The sequence below is a fragment of the Convolutriloba macropyga genome, chromosome 1 (assembly GCF_964194025.1).
Source record: "Convolutriloba macropyga chromosome 1, txConMacr16.3, whole genome shotgun sequence".
NCBI lineage: Eukaryota > Metazoa > Xenacoelomorpha > Acoela > Convolutidae > Convolutriloba > Convolutriloba macropyga.
The window spans coordinates 70,101,650-70,124,711 of record NC_134468.1 but is presented as its reverse complement, the minus strand read 5'-3'; the positions used below and the strand labels follow the sequence as shown (position 1 = coordinate 70,124,711).

The following is a 23,062-nucleotide window of genomic DNA, read 5'->3' as shown; positions in this document are numbered from 1 at the left end:
TAGATCTGTAGTTTCAAACAGATAACATATCGAAAATTTTCTTCATTCTATTGATTGCTGAGATTCTGGATTTAGATTAGGAATCAGCATAAAATAATGTTGCTCTAATATACTTCAATTCGGGTGACAATAACTCAGTTACCTTATCTCCTTTAATTAAACTAATGAAAGGTCACAACTGCATGAATGCATGAACAACAACCGTATTTGAAGTGACCGTAACTGTATTTGGTCGTAAACAAATATTGACGACGAAAAACAAAACAGGACAAGTCCTGAACTACAATTCCAAAAGTTGTCATTGACTTGATAAGGACTATACAAAAAATGACTAGGAATTGACCTTAACCCTTTTAGAAAATTATTGCATACTGAAACCAATCACAAAAAATAAAAAAGCAATATATACAAGGTGAGAAGAGCTGTCTTTGCGAAAAACCCCTTGAAAAAATTACTGCCTACTAAAACTACTCGCAAAAAATCAAACAGCAATATGAAGTCAAGGAAATACTTAGACACAAAATCCAACTGCAATAAAAATAAGAAAAATTCATTTAATTCCTCATACAGAAACGAAAACCTTTCTTTCGTCAAATTGACAACATTAAGTTGTTCACCCAATAATAGGAATGTCATAATGGGAACGTCAACCTGTCTAATTTTGAAAAAATCGGAAAAACTGCAAGAACAAAAAATTTTTGGAGATTTTCTGTTAAATTTTCAAATAAAAATACTCTTTTATCCATCAGAACTGCAATAATTTGGTCTCCAATTTTTTTTCGAAAAATAGACATTTTTTCAATGCCAAATAAATGAAATGAAACGATACAATGGGGAACAATTCAAGTAGCGTAAAACGGTACAAAATAACTGGTACGTAAAATGGCTGAAAAAGCTCAAAATAAGGATGAAACTCAGATTAATAACCAAAAAAATGAACAGACTAAAATTACTTATATAGCCTATTCAAAGCTCTTAACCGAAAAAAATAAGTCAAAATCATTAAAAAAAACTGCTGCTAGAAAAATTCTCAAGGGAAAAAAATTGCTAGCTGGGAAAAAAACTTGTTCATATCAATTTCTCTCTGTTGAAAGCAGCGGAATGAACAAAAATTTTTCTCGCTCGAATGCAATTTTGTTCAACAATAAAACCACTCGCAATTTTTTTTACACATTTCAAGTCCTGTGTCAAATTCCTCTCATAAAATTGATTAAAAAATGATACTTCTCCAATACTCCTCTTCGAGTCGTAAAAAGCACCCCAATATAATTCAAATGAGCGAAGGTCAATAATAGACCCAGCTATCGCTTCGCGGGTATTGAAAACATAGCCGGCAGATTGCCGGAATAGCTGCGAAAGAATAGACCTGCGTGCCAAATAAGAGATAGAAACAGATACAGATCTAAATTGAAAAAAAATCGACGCCGCTCAGAAAACTAGGTAAAAAACATTCAGCGATAAATTAATAAAGCTTGTTAAAATTCATTCCACAGAAGCCTCTTATAAGGGACCTTTACTGCACATATGAGTTCCTTTGACCTTAAACAAATTCAAATTGAAATTAAGTTTTAAAGTGCAAAAGTCATTTTATTGAGTGAGATAAGTAACGTATGATCAAAATCTAATCACGCAAATAACCTAAAAACTTTTGCTAAAGCGAGTGAGAAATGCCGTTAGTGAGAGGAAGAAATCATTCAGAAAATTTGACTAAACAGAAAAACTAGAACTAGAATGGACTATGAGTGAATTGAGAAATTCATTTTTTAAAAAATCAGAACAAAAAAAATAAGAAAAAACAGAAAATCAATATCAAAATGCCGCATATGAACTAAAAAACCACTAGCGAGAAAGCGAATTTTTGTTCAAAATTTAATGCAAACAAAAAACTAGGCCTCAAATGAGCTGTGAATGGATTGGGAAAACCATTTAGAAAAAAATCCGATCCAAAAAATCGGAAAAACAGTGAAAATCAGAGTGAAATTGCCGCATGTGAACAAAAAACCACTACCCAGAAACCGAATTTTTGTTCAAACACCGTTTTCTCACTCTACTTTAAAATTATAGCAAAAATATTCACGGCGAAAAAAAACCACTCGCTTTTCGCTCCATTTCTTGTTTCGGCGTGACAAAAATCACCACTGCAATTTGACTTCAAAAATCATGAAAATGTGTGAACAGATCTTAAAAAAAACGAAGCAGGACATGTCCTGACGTACAATTCAAATAATTTTCATTGACTAAACAGAAAACTAGACCTAGAACGGACTATGAATGAATTGGAAAACCAATTAGAAAGAAATCTTATCCAAAAAACTGAAAAAACAGTAAAAATCAAAGTGAAATTGCCGCATGGGAACAAAAAACCACCAGCGAGAAAGCGAATTTTTGTTCAAACACCGTTTTCTCACTCCACTTTAAAATAAGAGCGAAAAAATTTTCACGCCGCAAAACCACTCGCTTTTTCGCTCCACTTCCTGTCTCGGCGTGACCAAAATCACTACTCCAATTTGACTTCAAAAACCATGAAAATGTGTGAACAGATCTTAAAAAAAAACATAGCCGGAAGAATTCCGGAAACGAATCGAAGAATAAAATTGCCCATACTTATGACTTAATAAAGAGAACAGCTATTGTGAACCCTGAACCTCCACAAATGCCATAAAAAATAAGGAAGAAAAGAAACGGCATTCGAACAATTGAAGAATAAATAGAAAAATTTGAGTTTTTTTCAGAGTACAAGGAACCATAAAACCGAGGAAAGTTCCTTTGCACTTAGAGCAATGAAAGTTCGAGAAACAATGGGCAAGTCATAATAGGCTAGGAAACTTCTCTAGATTAAAAAAAAAGAGAAATAAAAATGGTTTAAAATTTCTCAATTTTTCTACCAAATTTCCCAAGAAAAAAATAATTGATACCAAGAGAACTTTAGTCAATTGGTAACCAAAATATCTTAAGTAACAAGCTTCTATTCGATTCCCACTTAAAGCATTAAAATAAAAACAGGCAAAAAACCATTAAATTTTGTCTAAAATTCAGCAAAACTGATCAAAATCCTCCAAATTAGCAGTAAACTCAAATCAACTACTTGAACACTTCAATTCCTATCAAAACAAGCCTAAAACTAATACAATATCATAATCAAACATCATAACAATCAGAAGTTGGAAAAAACTGCATTTAAAGCTGCACGTGACAAAAAAATTCGCTCGCTTAGAGAAAGTTTTTTCAGACATCAGTTTCTTGCTCTCTCAAAAACAGCTGAAGGAACAAAAACCACTCTTTTTTCGCTCGACTCTTCAGATTTGTTCAGCGCAAAAATCACTTCAAATTTTTTTACGCGTTTCATTTCCCGCTTCAAAAATCACTCCAATAAAATTGATTAAAAAAAAGTAAAGAGATTAAGAAAAGTTAGTAATATCTGTCATTGAAAAAGCTCTAAATATATTCCATTAAAACCTCTAGAAAAATTCCTATCAAAAGCTAGAATACTAAAAAGTAGCAAAAAGCAGAATCAGAATATTTCAGCAAAAATTCAAAAAAATCACAAAAATTCGCGGAAATCTTCATAAAAATTACTCAATTATCTTTAATAAAATTACTCAAAACTGAAATCAAAATCGTCAACACGCATCAAAAACAATTAAATTGGACTTTAGGCATCCCCAGACGCTATAAAAACTTAAAGGAACACAAAGAGCTTATAAAAACAACTTGAAAGAAATCTTAGATAAATAAGCTTTTTTGATTTCATTAGAGCACATAGAGCCAAAAAACGTTAAATGGAGCAAAAAGAAAACTGAAAAACTTCCAGAACAATAGGAAAACCGAATAGGCTAAGACACTTCTCTTATTTTATATAAAAAAGCGAAAAACTGCAAAAAATTAAGAAGAATAATTAAAAATGTTTCAGTTTATTGTCATTTTTCTTAACAAAAAAATCGTTTAAAACCCAAGAAAATAAAATCACTTGGTATCTAAAGACTCAGTAACTAACATGAGTCTATTCAAAGCCCATGCAAAGCAATATAACAAGACAAAACGCAAAAAAATGCTAAAATTCGCCTAAAATTCAGCAAAATAGCCGAAAAACCAGCAAAAAGGTATAAAATTCTTATTAATGACCAAAAACCTACAAACCACTATTAAAGCAACCTTAAAAATCACACAATATCATAAAAAGACTTCTAAACCAAAAAAATTAACAAAAAAAAACGGTTTTAAAAAGCCGCACGTGAACACAAAATTTTGCTCGATTACAGAAATTTTTTTCACACCTCAATTTCTCGCTCTCTCGAAGACAGCGGAATGAACAAAAAACCACTCTCTTTTCGCTCCCCTCTTCACTTTTGTTCAGCACCCAAACCACTCTAAAATTTTTCACGCGTTTCCTTTCCTGCTTCAAAATTCATTCCAACTAAAGTGATTAAATAAAGGACTTCTCCAATACTCCTCTTCGAGTCGTAAAAAGACAGCGCCCCAATACCATTCAAATTCTTTGAATTGTAAAAAACCAAGAGCACCGCAATGTAGCTTCGCTCAGCTTACAGCTTCTTAGCTATAAAAATGTTTTTGATTAAATATTCTACATTGTAAATAGGAAGAAACCAAGTTGAGGTAGTACCTGCCATCTGAGATATTTGTAGTCCGTGTGTCCAACATAGAGCGCTTTTGTAGTGAAAGCATACGGCTGCACTTCGGCGTCCACCCGCGTAATCTTGTTAATAAAACTCGATTTGCCAACATTTGGAAACCTGCAAATATGTGTTCCTCATACGTTCACACAGAAAATCAACTGATCACACTCATAGAAAGAAAAGTACTACTCACCCGCAAATGAGAATTGTTCGTGTGTTCGGGTCAATTGACGGTAACCTTGACAAGTGCTGCCTCACTGAAACTAACAAACATTGAAAGACCGTCAAACAAGAGTTAGCAATTAACGTTAACAGTTCGAAGGGGAAGTCTGATTTATTAAGCGTCTCTTGAAATCCGACCAAGTTTCGGTCCGATGGAAACCCCTCAAAGGGTAGGCCACATTAATATGAGAAGGCCATGATTGTTATATCAAAAGAAGCCTGATAAAAAAAATCGATTACAGCAAAGAGAGCGGCCGAAAAGCTTTCAGAGAAATGGAAGGGTCTGGCTCCTATTTCAATATGTATCAAAGAGAAGCCTAAAAGAGTTCAGTTCGGATGTACAGATAAACTCACTATATCACAAAAACCCAGACGCTTATTCCGTTGATGAAAACCAAGAAACTCAAACAAATGAAAAGACGAGAAAATGTGAAACTAAACTAATGTTATTCAACTCGGTGGTTTTGAGAACGCCGAAAGTATGCCAGTTTAGCACACTTTCGGTTTAGCACCTCAAAGATTCTAGTCAGTTTTTTTCACCAGAGGAACTGAAATGTGATAAAATATGAGTGTTGAAAATTTCTTGCATACAAGAACAGGTGACAAAATTTGTTCAACAAGCCACTAACTCCGTTAACGAAAATAAAGTCACACAAATTAAGGGACAAAAACAATCAAAATTTGATTCATATCGATCCTTTTGAAATAGTGATAATGGCAGTGAAAAAAGAATTCCGTACTTCAAAGATGCTGCTCACATTTTTTGACCACAGTCACTGAAGACCGATGAAAAAGTTCTTTCCTCCCAGAATTTGGCGTAAAAAACGTTCAGTCAGTCGCTTATTGCGTTAAACCAAACAGAGCAACAAAAAAGGAGAAAAGAGTGAAACTAAACTAAAACTTAGGTCATCTGGAGCCTTTTGCAGAAGTCGAATGCCCGATGAAATTGACAATTTAGCAATTGAAAGATGCTAGTCAAAAAAATTGGACCACAGATACCGAAGTGCAAAGAAAAACAATTTCGATGAGTGTCTTCAAACCAAGAAAACGACATAAAAACGGACAAATCAGTCGCATCTATAATTATTGCAAACAAATAAAGTCACAAAAATGAACAAAGCAGTGTAAACGGTGAAATTACACTGAAAACTAAATAGACTTAATGCTTCTCTGACAAGTCCGCAAAGATTCCGGGTGAAAATCACAAACACGCAAATCAAAGTTTTTAGACAATTGGAGCAGAAAATTTGCGTTGGTAACTTTCTTTCATAAAAGAAAGCGTCTCAAAAAATCTTACGCCAGTCTCTTATTTCATTAACAAAAACAAAAAGTCAAACAAATAAAGAGAGGAGAAAATTGTGAAATTGAGCTAAAAGTACTTGAACACGATCCTTTTGAGAAAGTCAAAAAGGTTGCCAGATGAGAAGAACAATTAAGCATTACAAAGATGCTGGTCAGAACCATCTGAACAGAAATACCGAAATTCAAAAACAGTACTATGATTGATGATAAATTTATTCAAAACAAGAACACTTCACAGCTCCTAAGCCACTCGCTTATTCCGTTAACGAAAACAAACGAAATCACACAGAAAACACAAGAAAAGTTTTAAGTCCAAGCAAATGTAATTCACTTCAATCACTTTGAGAAAGTCGAGATGACCGATGAAAACAACAATTGAGCACTTCAAAGAGGCTAGTCAGAAAAATCTGACCCGATACCGAAATTCCAACGAAAACAATATTGCGTGTCATCAATCCAAGAAAACGGCGTGAAAGCGGACAAACCAGTCTGATCTTCAATTATTCTTGAATGAAAAAACTGATCAACTCAAATTTTTATAGCATCTCACATGGTGAGCGGAAACTGACAAGCATCCTTGAGGTGCTAATTTGTTGTTATCATCCACGATCCTTTTGAGCGTCTCAGGACGATTTGAAAAAAATTAGTGTGGTTTCACCGTTTCCCTTGATCAGTTCGTTTCCTGTTTTTGAACTTCAGTATCTCTGTTCAGAAGTTTCTGACTAGCTTTTTTGAAGTGCTAGATTGTTGTTTCATCCGTCATCTCTACTTTCTCAACGAGATCGAAAAGAAACACCTTTCCTTCAGCTGAAAAATTTTCTCGTGTTTTCTGTGGGATTTTGTTTGTTTTCGTTAACGCAATGAGCGACCGGCTTAACAGTCGTGAACTGTTTGTGCATGGATAACATTTATCAATACTCAAGGTACTGTTTTTGTACTGATATATCTCTGCTCCGATGTTTCCGACTAGCATCTTTGTATGCTTGATTATCTTCATCTGGCACCTTTAGACGTTCTCAAAAGGATCATGTTGAAGTGCAAACAAACAAAGTACTAGAATGAACAGCGGCAAAATTACACTGAAAAATAAATCGACATGATCTTTCTCCAATAAAGTCGCAATGATGCCAGATTTAAAAACATAGTAAGCAACTTCTTAGCAAGCAAGTTCTCAGTCAGATTTTCTTCACCAGTGACATGCAGAAAATTTGCTTTGAAGACTTTCTTTCATAAAAAAGTGCACAAAAATCTTACGCCAGTCTCTTATCTCGTTAATAAAAACAAACGAAGTCATACAGTGAACATTCGAGAATTTTTAAATTGAGCAAAAATAGTTAAATCAGTCGATTCTTGCGTTATTTTAAACAAATATAGTCGCCTAAATGAGCAGACGAGACAATGTTGAACTTAAACTAAATGTAATTAAACTCTAACCTTTTGAAAAAAAATCAAAAGGATGCCGGATTAAAATGATACTCTAGCACTTCAAGGAAGCTAGTCAGAAAAATCTGACCAGACACACCGAAATGCAAAAAAAGTTTTGATAGTTTCATCAATCCAAGAAAACGGTACAAAAAGACAAACCAGTCGCGCTTTCAACCACACTAAATTTTCAAATCAATCGTTTTGAGATGCTCGAGAAAATCATGGACGAATTAGCACCTCATAGATGCTTCTCAGTTTCTGCTCACCAGGTGAAGTGCGATAAGAGAGTTGAGTTTAGGCCACAAAAAATGTTAAGACAGCCGCTGTCACCGTTAATTACAACAAAGTCACCCAAATGGGCAGACGACACATTGGTGAACATCAACTATGTTGTAATTCAACTCGACCCTTTCGAGAAAATCAAAAGGATGCCGGATCAAAAAGATAACGTAGCACTTCAAAAAGGCTAGTCAGAAAAATCTGACCAGAGACACCGAAGTCCAAAAAACAGTTTTGATAAGTTTCACCAATCCAGGAAAATGTAAGAAAAACGACAAACCAGTCGCGCTTTCAAGCACACTAAATTTTCAGTTCAATTGTTTTCAGAAGCTCGAAAAGATCATGGATGAAAACAACAAATAAGCACCTCAAAGATGCTTGTCAATTTCTGTCCACCAGGTTATGTGCGATAAGAAAAAGTCGTTGATGAGTTTCTCTCATACACGCATAGGTCAAAAAAATTGTTAAACCAGTCGTTTTTTCTGCTAATTAATACGAAAAAAGTCAACCAAATGAGCGACGAGACAATGGTGAAATTAAGCTTAATAAAATTCAACTCGACCCTTTTGAGAAAATCAAAAGGATGCCGGACGAAAACGACCATCTGACCAGAGATACCGAAGTGCCAAAAAAGTTTTGATAGTTTCATCACTCCAAGAAAACGTACAAAAAGACAAACCAGTCGCGCTTTCAACCACTAAATTTTCAAATCAACAGTTTTGAGAAGCTCGAGAAGATCATGGATGAAAATAACAAACTAGCACCTCAAAGATGCTTGTCACTTTCTGCCCACCAGGTGAGGTGCGATAAAAAAAGTCAGTTGATCAGTTTCTCTCATACATGCATAGACCACAAAAATTGTTGAAGAAGTCGCTTTTTCAGCTAATTAAAACAAAGAGTTACCCAAATGAGCAGACGACGAGACTATGGTGAACTTAAATTAAATGTAATTCAACTCGATCCTTTTGAGAACTGGATTCCGGATGAAAATGATAATCTAGCACTTCAAAGATGCTAGTCAGAAAAATCTGACCAGAGATACCGAAGTGCAAAATAAATCTGATAGTTTCACCAATTCCAGAAAAGGGTACAAAAAGAGAAAACATTCTCGCGCTTTCAAACACTCTACATTTTAAAATCAATCGTTTTCAGAAGCTCGAAAAGATCATGAATGAAAATAATAAATTACCACCTCAAAGATGCTTGTCAGTTTCTACCCACCAAATGAAGTGCGATAAAAAAATTGAGTTGATGAGTTTCTTTCGAACATGAATAGGTCACAAAAATCGTTAAACCAGTCGCTTTTTCCGCTAATTAAAACAAAAAACGACACCCGAATGAGCAGACGAGACAATGGTGAATTTGAACTAAATGTAATTCAATTCGATCCTTTTGAGAACAGGATGCCGGATAAAAATGATGATCTAGCACTTCAAAGATGCTAGCCAGAAAAATCTGACCAGAGATACCGAAATGCAAAAAAAGTTTTGATGGTATCATCAATTCAAGAAAACGGTACAAAAAAGACATACCAGTTGCGCTGTAAACCACACAAAATACTAAAATCAATCGTATTGAGAAGCTGGAATATATCATTGATGAATATAACAAATTAGCACCTCAAAGATGCTTGTCAGTTTCTGCCCACCAGGTGAACTGCAGTAAAAAAAATTTGAGTTGATGAGTTTCTTTCATAAATGAATAGGTCACAAAAATCGTTAAATCAGTCGCTTTTTCCGCTAATTTAAACAAAAAACGACACCCGAATGAGCAGACGAGACAATAGTGAACTTGAACTAAATGTAATTCAACTCGATCCTTTTGAGAAAATCGAAAGGATGCCGGATGAAAATGCTAACCTAGCACTTCACATATGCTTGTCAGAAAAATCTGACCAGACATACCGAAGTGCAAAAACAGTATTGATAAGTTTCATCAATCGGGGTACAAAAAAGACAAACCAGTCGCGCTTTCAAATAATGCAACCGGAAAATTTAAGGAAAAGAACAGATCAAGGGAAACGGTAAATCCAAACTAAAGTTTTTCAAATCGATCGTTTTGAGAAGCTCGAAAGGATCATGGATGAAAAAAACAAATTAGCACCTCAAAAATGCTTGTCAGTTTCTGCTCACCAGGTAAAGTGCGATAAAAACAGAGTTGATGAGTTTTTTTCATATGAGAATAGGTCACAAAAATTGTTAAACTAGTCGCTTTGACCGTTATTTATAGGAAAGTCACCCAAATGAGCAGACGAGACGACGGTGGACATCAATTAAATGTAATTCAACTCGATCCTTTTGAGAAAATCAAAAGGATGCCGGATGAAAATGATAATCTAGCACTTCAAAGATGCTAGTCAGAAAAATCTGACCAGAGATACTGAAGTGCAAAATAAGTATTGATGAGATTCATCAATACAAGAAAACAGTACAAAAAGACATACCAGTCGCGCTTTCAACCATACCAAATTTTCAAATCAATCGTTTTGAGAAACTCGAAAAGATAATGAATGAAAAAAATAAACTACCACATCAAAGACGCTTGTCAGTTTCTGCCCACCAGGTGAAGTGTGATAAAAAATTGAGTTGATGAGTTTCTTCCATACATGAATAGGTCACAAAAATCAATAAACCAATCGCTTTTTCCGCTAATTAAAACAAAAAACGACACCCGAACGATCAGACGAGACAATGGGGAACTTGAACTAAATGTAATTCAACTCGATCCTTTTGAGAAAATCAAAAGGATGCCGGATGAAAATGCTAATCTAGCACTTCACAGATGCTTGTCAGAAAAATCTGACCAGACATACCGAAGTGCAAAAACAGTATTGATAAGTTTCATCAATCCAAGAAAACGGGGTACAAAAAGACAAACCAGTCGCGCTTTCAAATAATGCAACCGGAAAATTTAAGGAAAAGAACAGATCAAGGGAAACGGTAAATCCAAACTGAAGATTTTCAAATCGATCGTTTTGAGAAGCTCCAAAGGATCATGGATGAAAAAAACAAATTAGCACCTCAAAAATACTTGTCAGTTTCTGCTCACCAGGTCAAGTGCGATAAAAACAGAGTTGATGAGTTTTTTTCATATGAGAATAGGTCACAAAAATTGTTAAACTAGTCGCTTTGACCGTTATTTATAGGGAAGTCACCCAAATGGGCAGACGAGACAACGGTGGACATCAATTAAATGTAATTCAACTCGATCCTTTTAAGAAAATCAAAAGGATGCCGGATGAAAATGATAATCTAGCACTTCAAAGATGCTAGTCAGAAAAATCTGACCAGAGATACCGAAGTGCAAAAAAAGTTTTGATAGTTTCATCAATCCAAGAAAACAGTACAAAAAAGACATACCAGTCGCGCTTTCAACCATACCAAATTTTCAAATCAATCGTTTTTTGAGAAACTCGAAAAGATAATGAATGAAAAAAATAAATTACCACCTCAAAGATGCTTGTCAGTTTCTGCCTACCAGGTGAAATGCGATAAAAAAATTGAGTTGATGAGTTTCTTTCAAACATGATCTTTCAAACATGATCAATTTCAAAGATGCTAGTAAGAAACAACTGACCAGAGATACCGAAGTGCAAAAACAGTTTTGACGAGATTCATCAATCCAAGACAAATCAATTGCGCTTTCAAATAGTGCAAACAAAAAATTCAGGAAACGAACAGATCAAGGGAAACGGTAAAACTACACAAAAAAGTTTCAACACTATCGTTTTGAGAACGCTGAATGGATACTGGATGAAAGCAGTAAGTTTTTGCTCACCATGGGAAGTGCAAAAAATGAGTTGATGACTGTCTTTCATACAAGAATAGGTGACAAAATTGTAAAGCCAGTCGTTCTGTCCATTAATTAAAACAAAGTCACCCAGAGGAGCAGACCAGACTATGGTGAAATTAAGCCAAATGTTATTCAACTCCATCCTTTTGAGAAAATCAGAAGGATGCCGGATGAAAATGATAACCTAGCACTTTCAAGATAATAGTCAGAAAAATTTGACCAGAGACACCGAAGTGCAAAAAAGTTTTGATAGTTTCACCAATTCCGGAAAACGGTACAAAAAGAGAACATTCTCGCGCTTTCAAACACACATTTCCAAATTGATCGTTTTTAAGAAGCTCGAAAAGATTATGGACGAAAATTACCAATTAGAAAAGATGCTTCTGTTTCTGCTCACCAGGTGAAGCGCGATAAAAGAGAGATGAGTTTCTTTCATAGATGAATAGGTCACAAAAAATGTTAAGCCAGTCGCTTTTACCGTTAATTAAAACAAAGTCACCCAAATGGGCAGACCAGACGAGACGATGGTGAACATCAACTAAATGTAATTCAACTCGATCTTTTTGAGAGAATCAAAAGGATGCCGGATGAAAATGATAATCTAGCGCTTCAAAGATGCCAGTCAGAAAGATCTGACCAAAGATACCGAAGTGCAAAAACAGTTTTGATGAGATTCATCAAACCAAGACAAATCAATCGCGCTTTCAAATAGTGCAAACAAAAATTCAGGAAACGAAGATCAATGGAAGCGATAAAACTACACAAAAAAATTCACTATCAATTTGAGAACGCTGAATGGATACTGGATGAAAGCAGTAAAATTTTGCTCACCATTGGAAGTGCAAAAAATGAGTTGACTGTCTTTCATACAAGAATAGGTGACAAAATTGTTAAGCCAGTCGCTCTGTCCATTAATTAAAACAAAATCACCCAGAGAAGCAGACGAGACTATGGTGAAACTAAACCAAATGTTATTGATCTCGATCTTTTTCAGAAAATCAAAAGGCTGCCGGATGAAAACGATAATCTAGCACTTCAAAGATGCTAGTCAGAAAAATCTGACCAGAGATACCGAAGTGCAAAAAAAAGTTTTGATAGTTTCATCAATTCAAGAAAACGGTACAAAAAAGAGAAACCATTCTCGCGCTTTCAACCACACTACATTTCCAAATCGAAGCTCGAAAACATCATGGATGAAAACAACCAATTAGCTCCTCAAGGATGCTTCTCAGCTTCTACTCACCAGGTGAAACGCGATAAACAAAATTGAGAGTTGATGAGCAGACGAGACAAATGAGCACACGAGACAATGGTGAACATCAATTAAATGTAATTCAACTCCATCCTTTTGAGAAAATCAAAAAGATGCCGAATGAAAAAGATAATCTAGCACTTCAAAGATGCTAGACAGAAAAATCTAACCAGAGATACCGAAGTGCAAAAACGATTTTGATGCGATTCATCAATCCAAGACAAATCAGTCGCACTTTCAAACAGTGCAAACAAAAAATTCAGGAAACGAACAAATCAATGGAAACAGTAAAACCAAACTAAAAAGTTTCAATACGATCGTTTTGAGAACGCTGAATGGATACTGGATGAAAGCAGTCAGTTTTTGATCACCATGTGAGGTGCAAAAAAATGAGTTGCTGACTGTCTTTCATACAAGAATAGGTGACAAAACTATTAAGCCAGTCGCTCTGTCCATTAAAACAAAGTCACCCAGAGGAGCAGACGAGACTATGGTGAACTTAGACCAAATGTTATTCATCTCGATCTTTTTGAGAAAATCAAAAGGATGACGGATGAAAATGATAATCTAGCACTTCAAAGATGCTAGTCAGAAAAATCTGACCAGAGATACCGAAGTGCAAAAAAAGTTTTGATAGTTTCATCAATTCAAGAAAACGGTACAAAAAAGAGAAACCATTCTCGCGCTTTCAACCACACATTTCCAAATCGATCGTTTTGGGAAGCTCAAAAAGATCATGGGTGAAAACAACCACTTAGCACCTCAAGGATGCTTCTCAGCTTCTACTCACCAGGTGAAACGCGATAAACAAAATTGAGAGTTGATGAGCAGACGAGACAAATGAGCAGACGAGACAATGGTGAACATAAAATAAATGTAATTCAACTCCATCCTTTTGAGAAAATCAAAAGGATGCCGAATGAAAAAGATAATCTAGCACTTCAAAGATGCTAGACAGAAAAATCTGACCAGAGATACCGAAGTGCAAAAAAATTTTGATAGTTTCATCAATTCCAGAAAACGGTACAAAAACGACAAAACATTCTCGCGCTTTTAAAGCCACTACATTTCCAAATTGATCGTTTTGAGCAGCTCGGAAAGATCATGGACGAAAATTACAAATTAGCACCTCAAAGATGCTTTTCAGTTTATGCCCACCAGGTGATGTGCGATAAAAAATGAGTTAATGAATTTCTTTGACACATGAATAGGTAACAAAAATTGTTAAACCAGTCGCTTTTTCCGCTAATTAAAACGAAAAGCGTTAAGCCAGTCACTTTAAATGTTAATTAAAACAAAGTCACCCAAATGGGCAGACGAGACGATGGTGAACATCAACTAAATGTAATTCAACTCCATCCTTTTGAGAAAATCAAAAGGATGCCGAATGAAAAAGATAATCTAGCACTTCAAAGATGCTAGACAGAAAAATCTAACCAGAGATTCCGAAGTGCAAAAACGATTTTGATGCGATTCATCAATCCAAGACAAATCAGTCGCACTTTCAAACAGTGCAAACAAAAAATTCAGGAAACGGACAGATCAATGGAAACAGTAAAACCAAACTAAAAAGTTTCAATACGATCGTTTTGAGAACGCTGAATGGATACTGGATGAAAGCAGTCAGTTTTTGATCACCATGTGAGGTGCAAAAAAATGAGTTGCTGACTGTCTTTCATACAAGAATAGGTGACAAAACTGTTAAGCCAGTCGCTCTGTCCATTAAAACAAAGTCACCCAGAGGAGCAGACGAGACTATGGTGAACTTAGACCAAATGTTATTCATCTCGATCTTTTTGAGAAAATCAAAAGGATGACGGATGAAAATGATAATCTAGCACTTCAAAGATGCTAGTCAGAAAAATCTGACCAGAGATACCGAAGTGCAAAAAAAGTTTTGATAGTTTCATCAATTCAAGAAAACGGTACAAAAAAGAGAAACCATTCTCGCGCTTTCAACCACACATTTCCAAATCGATCGTTTTGGGAAGCTCAAAAAGATCATGGGTGAAAACAACCACTTAGCACCTCAAGGATGCTTCTCAGCTTCTACTCACCAGGTGAAACGCGATAAACAAAATTGAGAGTTGATGAGCAGACGAGACAAATGAGCAGACGAGACAATGGTGAACATAAAATAAATGTAATTCTACTCCATCCTTTTGAGAAAATCAAAAGGATGCCGGATGAAAAAGATAATCTAGCACTTCAAAGATGCTAGACAGAAAAATCTGACCAGAGATACCGTAGTGCAAAAAAATTTTGATAGTTTCATCAATTCCAGAAAACGGTACAAAAACGACAAAACATTCTCGCGCTTTTAAAGCCACTAAATTTCCAAATTGATCGTTTTGAGCAGCTCGGAAAGATCATGGACGAAAATTACAAATTAGCACCTCAAAGATGCTTTTCAGTTTATGCCCACCAGGTGATGTGCGATAAAAAATGAGTTAATGAATTTCTTTGACACATGAATAGGTAACAAAAATCGTTAAACCAGTCGCTTTTTCCGCTAATTAAAACGAAAAGCGTTAAGCCAGTCACTTTAAATGTTAATTAAAACAAAGTAACCCAAATGGGCAGACGAGACGATGGTGAACATCAACTAAATGTAATTCAACTCGATCCTTCTGAGAAAATCAAAAGGATGCCGGATGAAAATGATAATCTAGCACTTCAAAGATGCTAGTCAGAAAAATCTGACCAGAGATACCGAAGTGCAAAAAAAGTTTTGACAGTTTAGTTTTCACCAATCCAAGAAAACGGTACAAAAAAGACATACCAGTAGCGCTCTCAACCACACCAAATTTTCAAATCAATCGTTTTGAGAAGCTCGAAAAGATCATGAATGAAAATAACAAATCAGCACCTCAAAGCTGCTTGTCAATTTCTGCCCACCAGGTGAAGTGCAATAAAAAAATTGAGTTGATGAGTTTCTTTCATAAATGAATAGGTCACAAAAATCGTTTAACCAGTCACTTTTTTCGCTAATTAAAACAAAAAACGACACCCAAATGAGCAGACGAGACAATGGTGAACTTGAACTAAATGTAATTCAATTCGATCCTTTTGAGAACAGGATGCCGGATGAAAATGATAATCTAGCACTTCAAAGATGCTAGCCAGAAAAATCTGACCAGAGATACCGAAATGCAAAAAAAGTTTTGATGGTATCATCAATCCAAGAAAACGGTACAAAAAAGGCATACCAGTTGCGCTGTAAACCCCACAAAATACTAAAATCAATCGTTTTTGTGAAGCTGGAACATATCATGGATGAAAACAACAAATTAGCACCTCAAAGTTGCTTGTCAATTTCTGCCCACCAGGTGAAGTGCAATAAGAAAATTGAGTTGATGAGTTTCTTTCATAAATGAATAGGTCACAAAAATCGTTTAACCAGTCACTTTTTCCGCTAATTAAAACAAAAAACGACACCCAAATGAGCAGACGAGACAATGGTGAACTTGAACTAAATGTAATTCAATTCGATCCTTTTGAGAACAGGATGCCGGATGAAAATGATAATCTAGCACTTCAAAGATGCTAGCCAGAAAAATCTGACCAGAGATACCGAGATGCAAAAAAAGTTTTGATGGTATCATCAATCCAAGAAAACGGTACAAAAAAGGCATACCAGTTGCGCTGTAAACCACACAAAATACTAAAATTAATCGTTTTGAGAAGCTGAAACATATCATGGATGAAAATAACAAATTAGCACCTCAAAGATGCTTGTCAGTTTCTGCCCACCAGGTGAACTGCAGTAAAAAAAATTGAGTTGATGAGTTTTTTTCATAAATGAATAGGTCACAAAACTCGTTAAATCAGTCGCTTTTTCCGCTAACTAAAACGAAAAGTGTTAAGCCAGTCACTTTTAGTGTTAATTAAAACAAAGTCACCCAAATGGGCAGACGAGACGATGGTGAACATCAACTAAATGTATTTCAACTCGATCCTTTTGAGAAAATCAAAAGGATGCCGGATGAAAATGATAATCTAGCACTTCAAAGATGCTAGTCAGAAAAATCTGACCAGAGATACCGAAGTGCAAAAAAAAAGTTTTGACAGTTTAAGTTTTCATCAATCCAAGAAAACGGTACAAAAAAGACATACCAGTAGCGCTTTCAACCACACCAAATTTTCAAATCAATCGTTTTGAAAAGCTCGAAAAGATCATGAATGAAAATAACAAATCAGCACCTCAAAGCTGCTTGTCAATTTCTGCCCACCAGGTGAAGTGCAAAAAAAATTGAGTTGATGAGTTTCTTTCATACATGAATAGGTCACAAAAATCGTTTAACCAGTCACTTTTTCCGCTAATTAAAACAAAAAACGACACCCAAATGAGCAGACGAGACAATGGTGAACTTGAACTAAATGTAATTCAATTCGATCCTTTTGAGAACAGGATGCCGGATGAAAATGATAATCAAGCACTTCAAAGACGCTAGTCAGAAAAATCTGACCAGAGATACCGAAGTGCAAAAAAAGTTTTGACAGTTTAGTTTTCATCAACCCAAGAAAACGGTACAAAAGACATACCAGTCGCGCTTTCAACAACACCAAATTTTCAAATCGATCGTTTTGAGAAGCTCGAAAAGATCATGAATGAAAATAACAAATTAGCACCTCAAACATGCTTGTCAATTTCTGCCCACCAGGTGAAATGCAATAGAAAAATTGAGTTGATGAGTTTCTTTCATAAATGAATAGGTCACAAAAATCGTTTAACCAGTCACTTTTTCCGCTAATTACAACAAAAAACGACACCCAAATGAGCAGACGAGACAATGGTGAACTTGAACTAAATGTAATTCAATTCGATCCTTTTGAGAACAGGATGCCGGATGAAAATGATAATTAAGCACTTCAAAGATGCTAGTCAGAAAAATCTGACCAGAGATACCGAAGTGCAAAAAAAGTTTTGACAGTTTAGTTTTCATCAATCCAAGAAAACGGTACAAAAGACATACCAGTCGCGCTTTCAACAACACCAAATTTTCAAATCGATCGTTTTGAGAAGCTCGAAAAGATCATGAATGAAAATAACAAATTAGCACCTCAAACATGCTTGTCAATTTCTGCCCACCAGGTGAAATGCAATAAAAAAAATTGAGTTGATGAGTTTCTTTCATAAATGAATAGGTCACAAAAATCGTTTAAGCAGTCACTTTTTCCGCTAATTAAAACAAAAAACGACACCCAAATGAGCAGACGAGACAATGGTGAACTTGAACTAAATGTAATTCAATTCGATCCTTTTGAGAACAGGATGCCGGATGAAAATGATAATCAAGCACTTCAAAGATGCTAGCCAGAAACATCTGACCAGAGATACCGAAGTGCATAAACAGTTTTGATCCGATTCATCAATCCAAGACAAATCAGTCGCACTTTCAAACAGTGCAAACAAAAAATTCAGGAAACGAACAGATCAATGGAAACAGTAAAACCAAACTAAAAAGTTTCAATAAGATCGTTTTGAGAACGCTGAATGGATACTGGATGAAAGCAGTCAGTTTTTGATCACCATGTGAGGTGCAAAAAAATGAGTTGCTGACTGTCTTTCATACAAGAATAGGTGACAAAACTGTTAAGCCAGTCGCTCTGTCCATTAAAACAAAGTCACCCAGAGGAGCAGACGAGACTATGGTGAACTTAGACCAAATGTTATTCATCTCGATCTTTTTGAGAAAATCAAAAGGATGACGGATGAAAATGATAATCTAGCACTTCAAAGATGCTAGTCAGAAAAATCTGACCAGAGATACCGAAGTGCAAAAAAAAATTTGATAGTTTCATCAATTCAAGAAAACGGTACAAAAAAGAGAAACCATTCTCGCGCTTTCAACCACACATTTCCAAATCGATCGTTTTGGGAAGCTCAAAAAGATCATGGGTGAAAACAACCAATTAGCACCTCAAGGATGCTTCTCAGCTTCTACTCACCAGGTGAAACGCGATAAACAAAATTGAGAGTTGATGAGCAGACGAGACAAATGAGCAGACGAGACAATGGTGAACATAAAATAAATGTAATTCTACTCCATCCTTTTGAGAAAATCAAAAGGATGCCGGATGAAAAAGATAATCTAGCACTTCAAAGATGCTAGACAGAAAAATCTGACCAGAGATACCGAAGTGCAAAAAAATTTTGATAGTTTCATCAATTCCAGAAAACGGTACAAAAAAGACAAAACATTCTCGCGCTTTTAAAGCCACTACATTTCCAAATTGATCGTTTTGAGCAGCTCGGAAAGATCATGGATGAAAATTACAAATTAGCACCTCAAAGATGTTTTTCAGTTTATGCCCACCAGGTGATGTGCGATAAAAAATGAGTTAATGAATTTCTTTGACACATGAATAGGTAACAAAAATCGTTAAACCAGTCGCTTTTTCCGCTAATTAAAACGAAAAGTGTTAAGCCAGTCACTTTAAATGTTAATTAAAACAAAGTCACCCAAATGGGCAGACGAGACGATGGTGAACATCAACTAAATGTAATTCAACTCGATCCTTCTGAGAAAATCAAAAGGATGCCGGATGAAAATGATAATCTAGCACTTCAAAGATGCTAGTCAGAAAAATCTGATCAGAGATACCGAAGTGCAAAAAAAGTTTTGACAGTTTAGTTTTCACCAATCCAAGAAAACGGTACAAAAAAGACATACCCGTAGCGCTCTCAACCACACCAAATTTTCAAATCAATCGTTTTGAGAAGCTCGAAAAGATCATGAATGAAAATAACAAATCAGCACCTCAAAGCTGCTTGTCAATTTCTGCCCACCAGGTGAAGTGCAATAAAAAAATTGAGTTGATGAGTTTCTTTCATAAATGAATAGGTCACAAAAATCGTTTAACCAGTCACTTTTTTCGCTAATTAAAACAAAAAACGACACCCAAATGAGCAGACGAGACAATGGTGAACTTGAACTAAATGTAATTCAATTCGATCCTTTTGAGAACAGGATGCCGGATGAAAATGATAATCTAGCACTTCAAAGATGCTAGCCAGAAAAATCTGACCAGAGATACCGAAATGCAAAAAAAGTTTTGATGGTATCATCAATCCAAGAAAACGGTACAAAAAAGGCATACCAGTTGCGCTGTAAACCCCACAAAATACTAAAATCAATCGTTTTTGTGAAGCTGGAACATATCATGGATGAAAACAACAAATTAGCACCTCAAAGTTGCTTGTCAATTTCTGCCCACCAGGTGAAGTGCAATAAGAAAATTGAGTTGATGAGTTTCTTTCATAAATGAATAGGTCACAAAAATCGTTTAACCAGTCACTTTTTCCGCTAATTAAAACAAAAAACGACACCCAAATGAGCAGACGAGACAATGGTGAACTTGAACTAAATGTAATTCAATTCGATCCTTTTGAGAACAGGATGCCGGATGAAAATGATAATCTAGCACTTCAAAGATGCTAGCCAGAAAAATCTGACCAGAGATACCGAGATGCAAAAAAAGTTTTGATGGTATCATCAATCCAAGAAAACGGTACAAAAAAGGCATACCAGTTGCGCTGTAAACCACACAAAATACTAAAATTAATCGTTTTGAGAAGCTGAAACATATCATGGATGAAAATAACAAATTAGCACCTCAAAGATGCTTGTCAGTTTCTGCCCACCAGGTGAACTGCAGTAAAAAAAATTGAGTTGATGAGTTTTTTTCATAAATGAATAGGTCACAAAACTCGTTAAATCAGTCGCTTTTTCCGCTAACTAAAACGAAAAGTGTTAAGCCAGTCACTTTTAGTGTTAATTAAAACAAAGTCACCCAAATGGGCAGACGAGACGATGGTGAACATCAACTAAATGTATTTCAACTCGATCCTTTTGAGAAAATCAAAAGGATGCCGGATGAAAATGATAATCTAGCACTTCAAAGATGCTAGTCAGAAAAATCTGACCAGAGATACCGAAGTGCAAAAAAAAAGTTTTGACAGTTTAAGTTTTCATCAATCCAAGAAAACGGTACAAAAAAGACATACCAGTAGCGCTTTCAACCACACCAAATTTTCAAATCAATCGTTTTGAAAAGCTCGAAAAGATCATGAATGAAAATAACAAATCAGCACCTCAAAGCTGCTTGTCAATTTCTGCCCACCAGGTGAAGTGCAAAAAAAATTGAGTTGATGAGTTTCTTTCATACATGAATAGGTCACAAAAATCGTTTAACCAGTCACTTTTTCCGCTAATTAAAACAAAAAACGACACCCAAATGAGCAGACGAGACAATGGTGAACTTGAACTAAATGTAATTCAATTCGATCCTTTTGAGAACAGGATGCCGGATGAAAATGATAATCAAGCACTTCAAAGACGCTAGTCAGAAAAATCTGACCAGAGATACCGAAGTGCAAAAAAAGTTTTGACAGTTTAGTTTTCATCAACCCAAGAAAACGGTACAAAAGACATACCAGTCGCGCTTTCAACAACACCAAATTTTCAAATCGATCGTTTTGAGAAGCTCGAAAAGATCATGAATGAAAATAACAAATTAGCACCTCAAACATGCTTGTCAATTTCTGCCCACCAGGTGAAATGCAATAGAAAAATTGAGTTGATGAGTTTCTTTCATAAATGAATAGGTCACAAAAATCGTTTAACCAGTCACTTTTTCCGCTAATTACAACAAAAAACGACACCCAAATGAGCAGACGAGACAATGGTGAACTTGAACTAAATGTAATTCAATTCGATCCTTTTGAGAACAGGATGCCGGATGAAAATGATAATTAAGCACTTCAAAGATGCTAGTCAGAAAAATCTGACCAGAGATACCGAAGTGCAAAAAAAGTTTTGACAGTTTAGTTTTCATCAATCCAAGAAAACGGTACAAAAGACATACCAGTCGCGCTTTCAACAACACCAAATTTTCAAATCGATCGTTTTGAGAAGCTCGAAAAGATCATGAATGAAAATAACAAATTAGCACCTCAAACATGCTTGTCAATTTCTGCCCACCAGGTGAAATGCAATAAAAAAAATTGAGTTGATGAGTTTCTTTCATAAATGAATAGGTCACAAAAATCGTTTAAGCAGTCACTTTTTCCGCTAATTAAAACAAAAAACGACACCCAAATGAGCAGACGAGACAATGGTGAACTTGAACTAAATGTAATTCAATTCGATCCTTTTGAGAACAGGATGCCGGATGAAAATGATAATCAAGCACTTCAAAGATGCTAGCCAGAAACATCTGACCAGAGATACCGAAGTGCATAAACAGTTTTGATCCGATTCATCAATCCAAGACAAATCAGTCGCACTTTCAAACAGTGCAAACAAAAAATTCAGGAAACGAACAGATCAATGGAAACAGTAAAACCAAACTAAAAAGTTTCAATAAGATCGTTTTGAGAACGCTGAATGGATACTGGATGAAAGCAGTCAGTTTTTGATCACCATGTGAGGTGCAAAAAAATGAGTTGCTGACTGTCTTTCATACAAGAATAGGTGACAAAACTGTTAAGCCAGTCGCTCTGTCCATTAAAACAAAGTCACCCAGAGGAGCAGACGAGACTATGGTGAACTTAGACCAAATGTTATTCATCTCGATCTTTTTGAGAAAATCAAAAGGATGACGGATGAAAATGATAATCTAGCACTTCAAAGATGCTAGTCAGAAAAATCTGACCAGAGATACCGAAGTGCAAAAAAAAATTTGATAGTTTCATCAATTCAAGAAAACGGTACAAAAAAGAGAAACCATTCTCGCGCTTTCAACCACACATTTCCAAATCGATCGTTTTGGGAAGCTCAAAAAGATCATGGGTGAAAACAACCAATTAGCACCTCAAGGATGCTTCTCAGCTTCTACTCACCAGGTGAAACGCGATAAACAAAATTGAGAGTTGATGAGCAGACGAGACAAATGAGCAGACGAGACAATGGTGAACATAAAATAAATGTAATTCTACTCCATCCTTTTGAGAAAATCAAAAGGATGCCGGATGAAAAAGATAATCTAGCACTTCAAAGATGCTAGACAGAAAAATCTGACCAGAGATACCGAAGTGCAAAAAAATTTTGATAGTTTCATCAATTCCAGAAAACGGTACAAAAAAGACAAAACATTCTCGCGCTTTTAAAGCCACTACATTTCCAAATTGATCGTTTTGAGCAGCTCGGAA

The 23,062-nt window shown here is 35.5% G+C and overlaps 1 protein-coding gene across 2 annotated transcripts in view; it reads right to left on the bottom strand.

Moving 5' to 3' along the window:
- LOC142342048 (GTP-binding protein 4-like) overlaps positions 1 to 23,062 on the bottom strand; it is a 323,401-nt gene that overhangs the window by 25,894 nt on the left and 274,445 nt on the right. For both annotated transcript variants that reach the window (XM_075393236.1, XM_075393227.1), the window contains exons 6-7: positions 4,828 to 4,891; positions 4,622 to 4,751 (exon numbers count right to left, since the gene is read on the bottom strand). In XM_075393236.1, the coding sequence (XP_075249351.1) occupies positions 4,622 to 4,751; positions 4,828 to 4,891 (194 nt within the window). The remainder of the gene's footprint in view (positions 1 to 4,621; positions 4,752 to 4,827; positions 4,892 to 23,062) is intronic.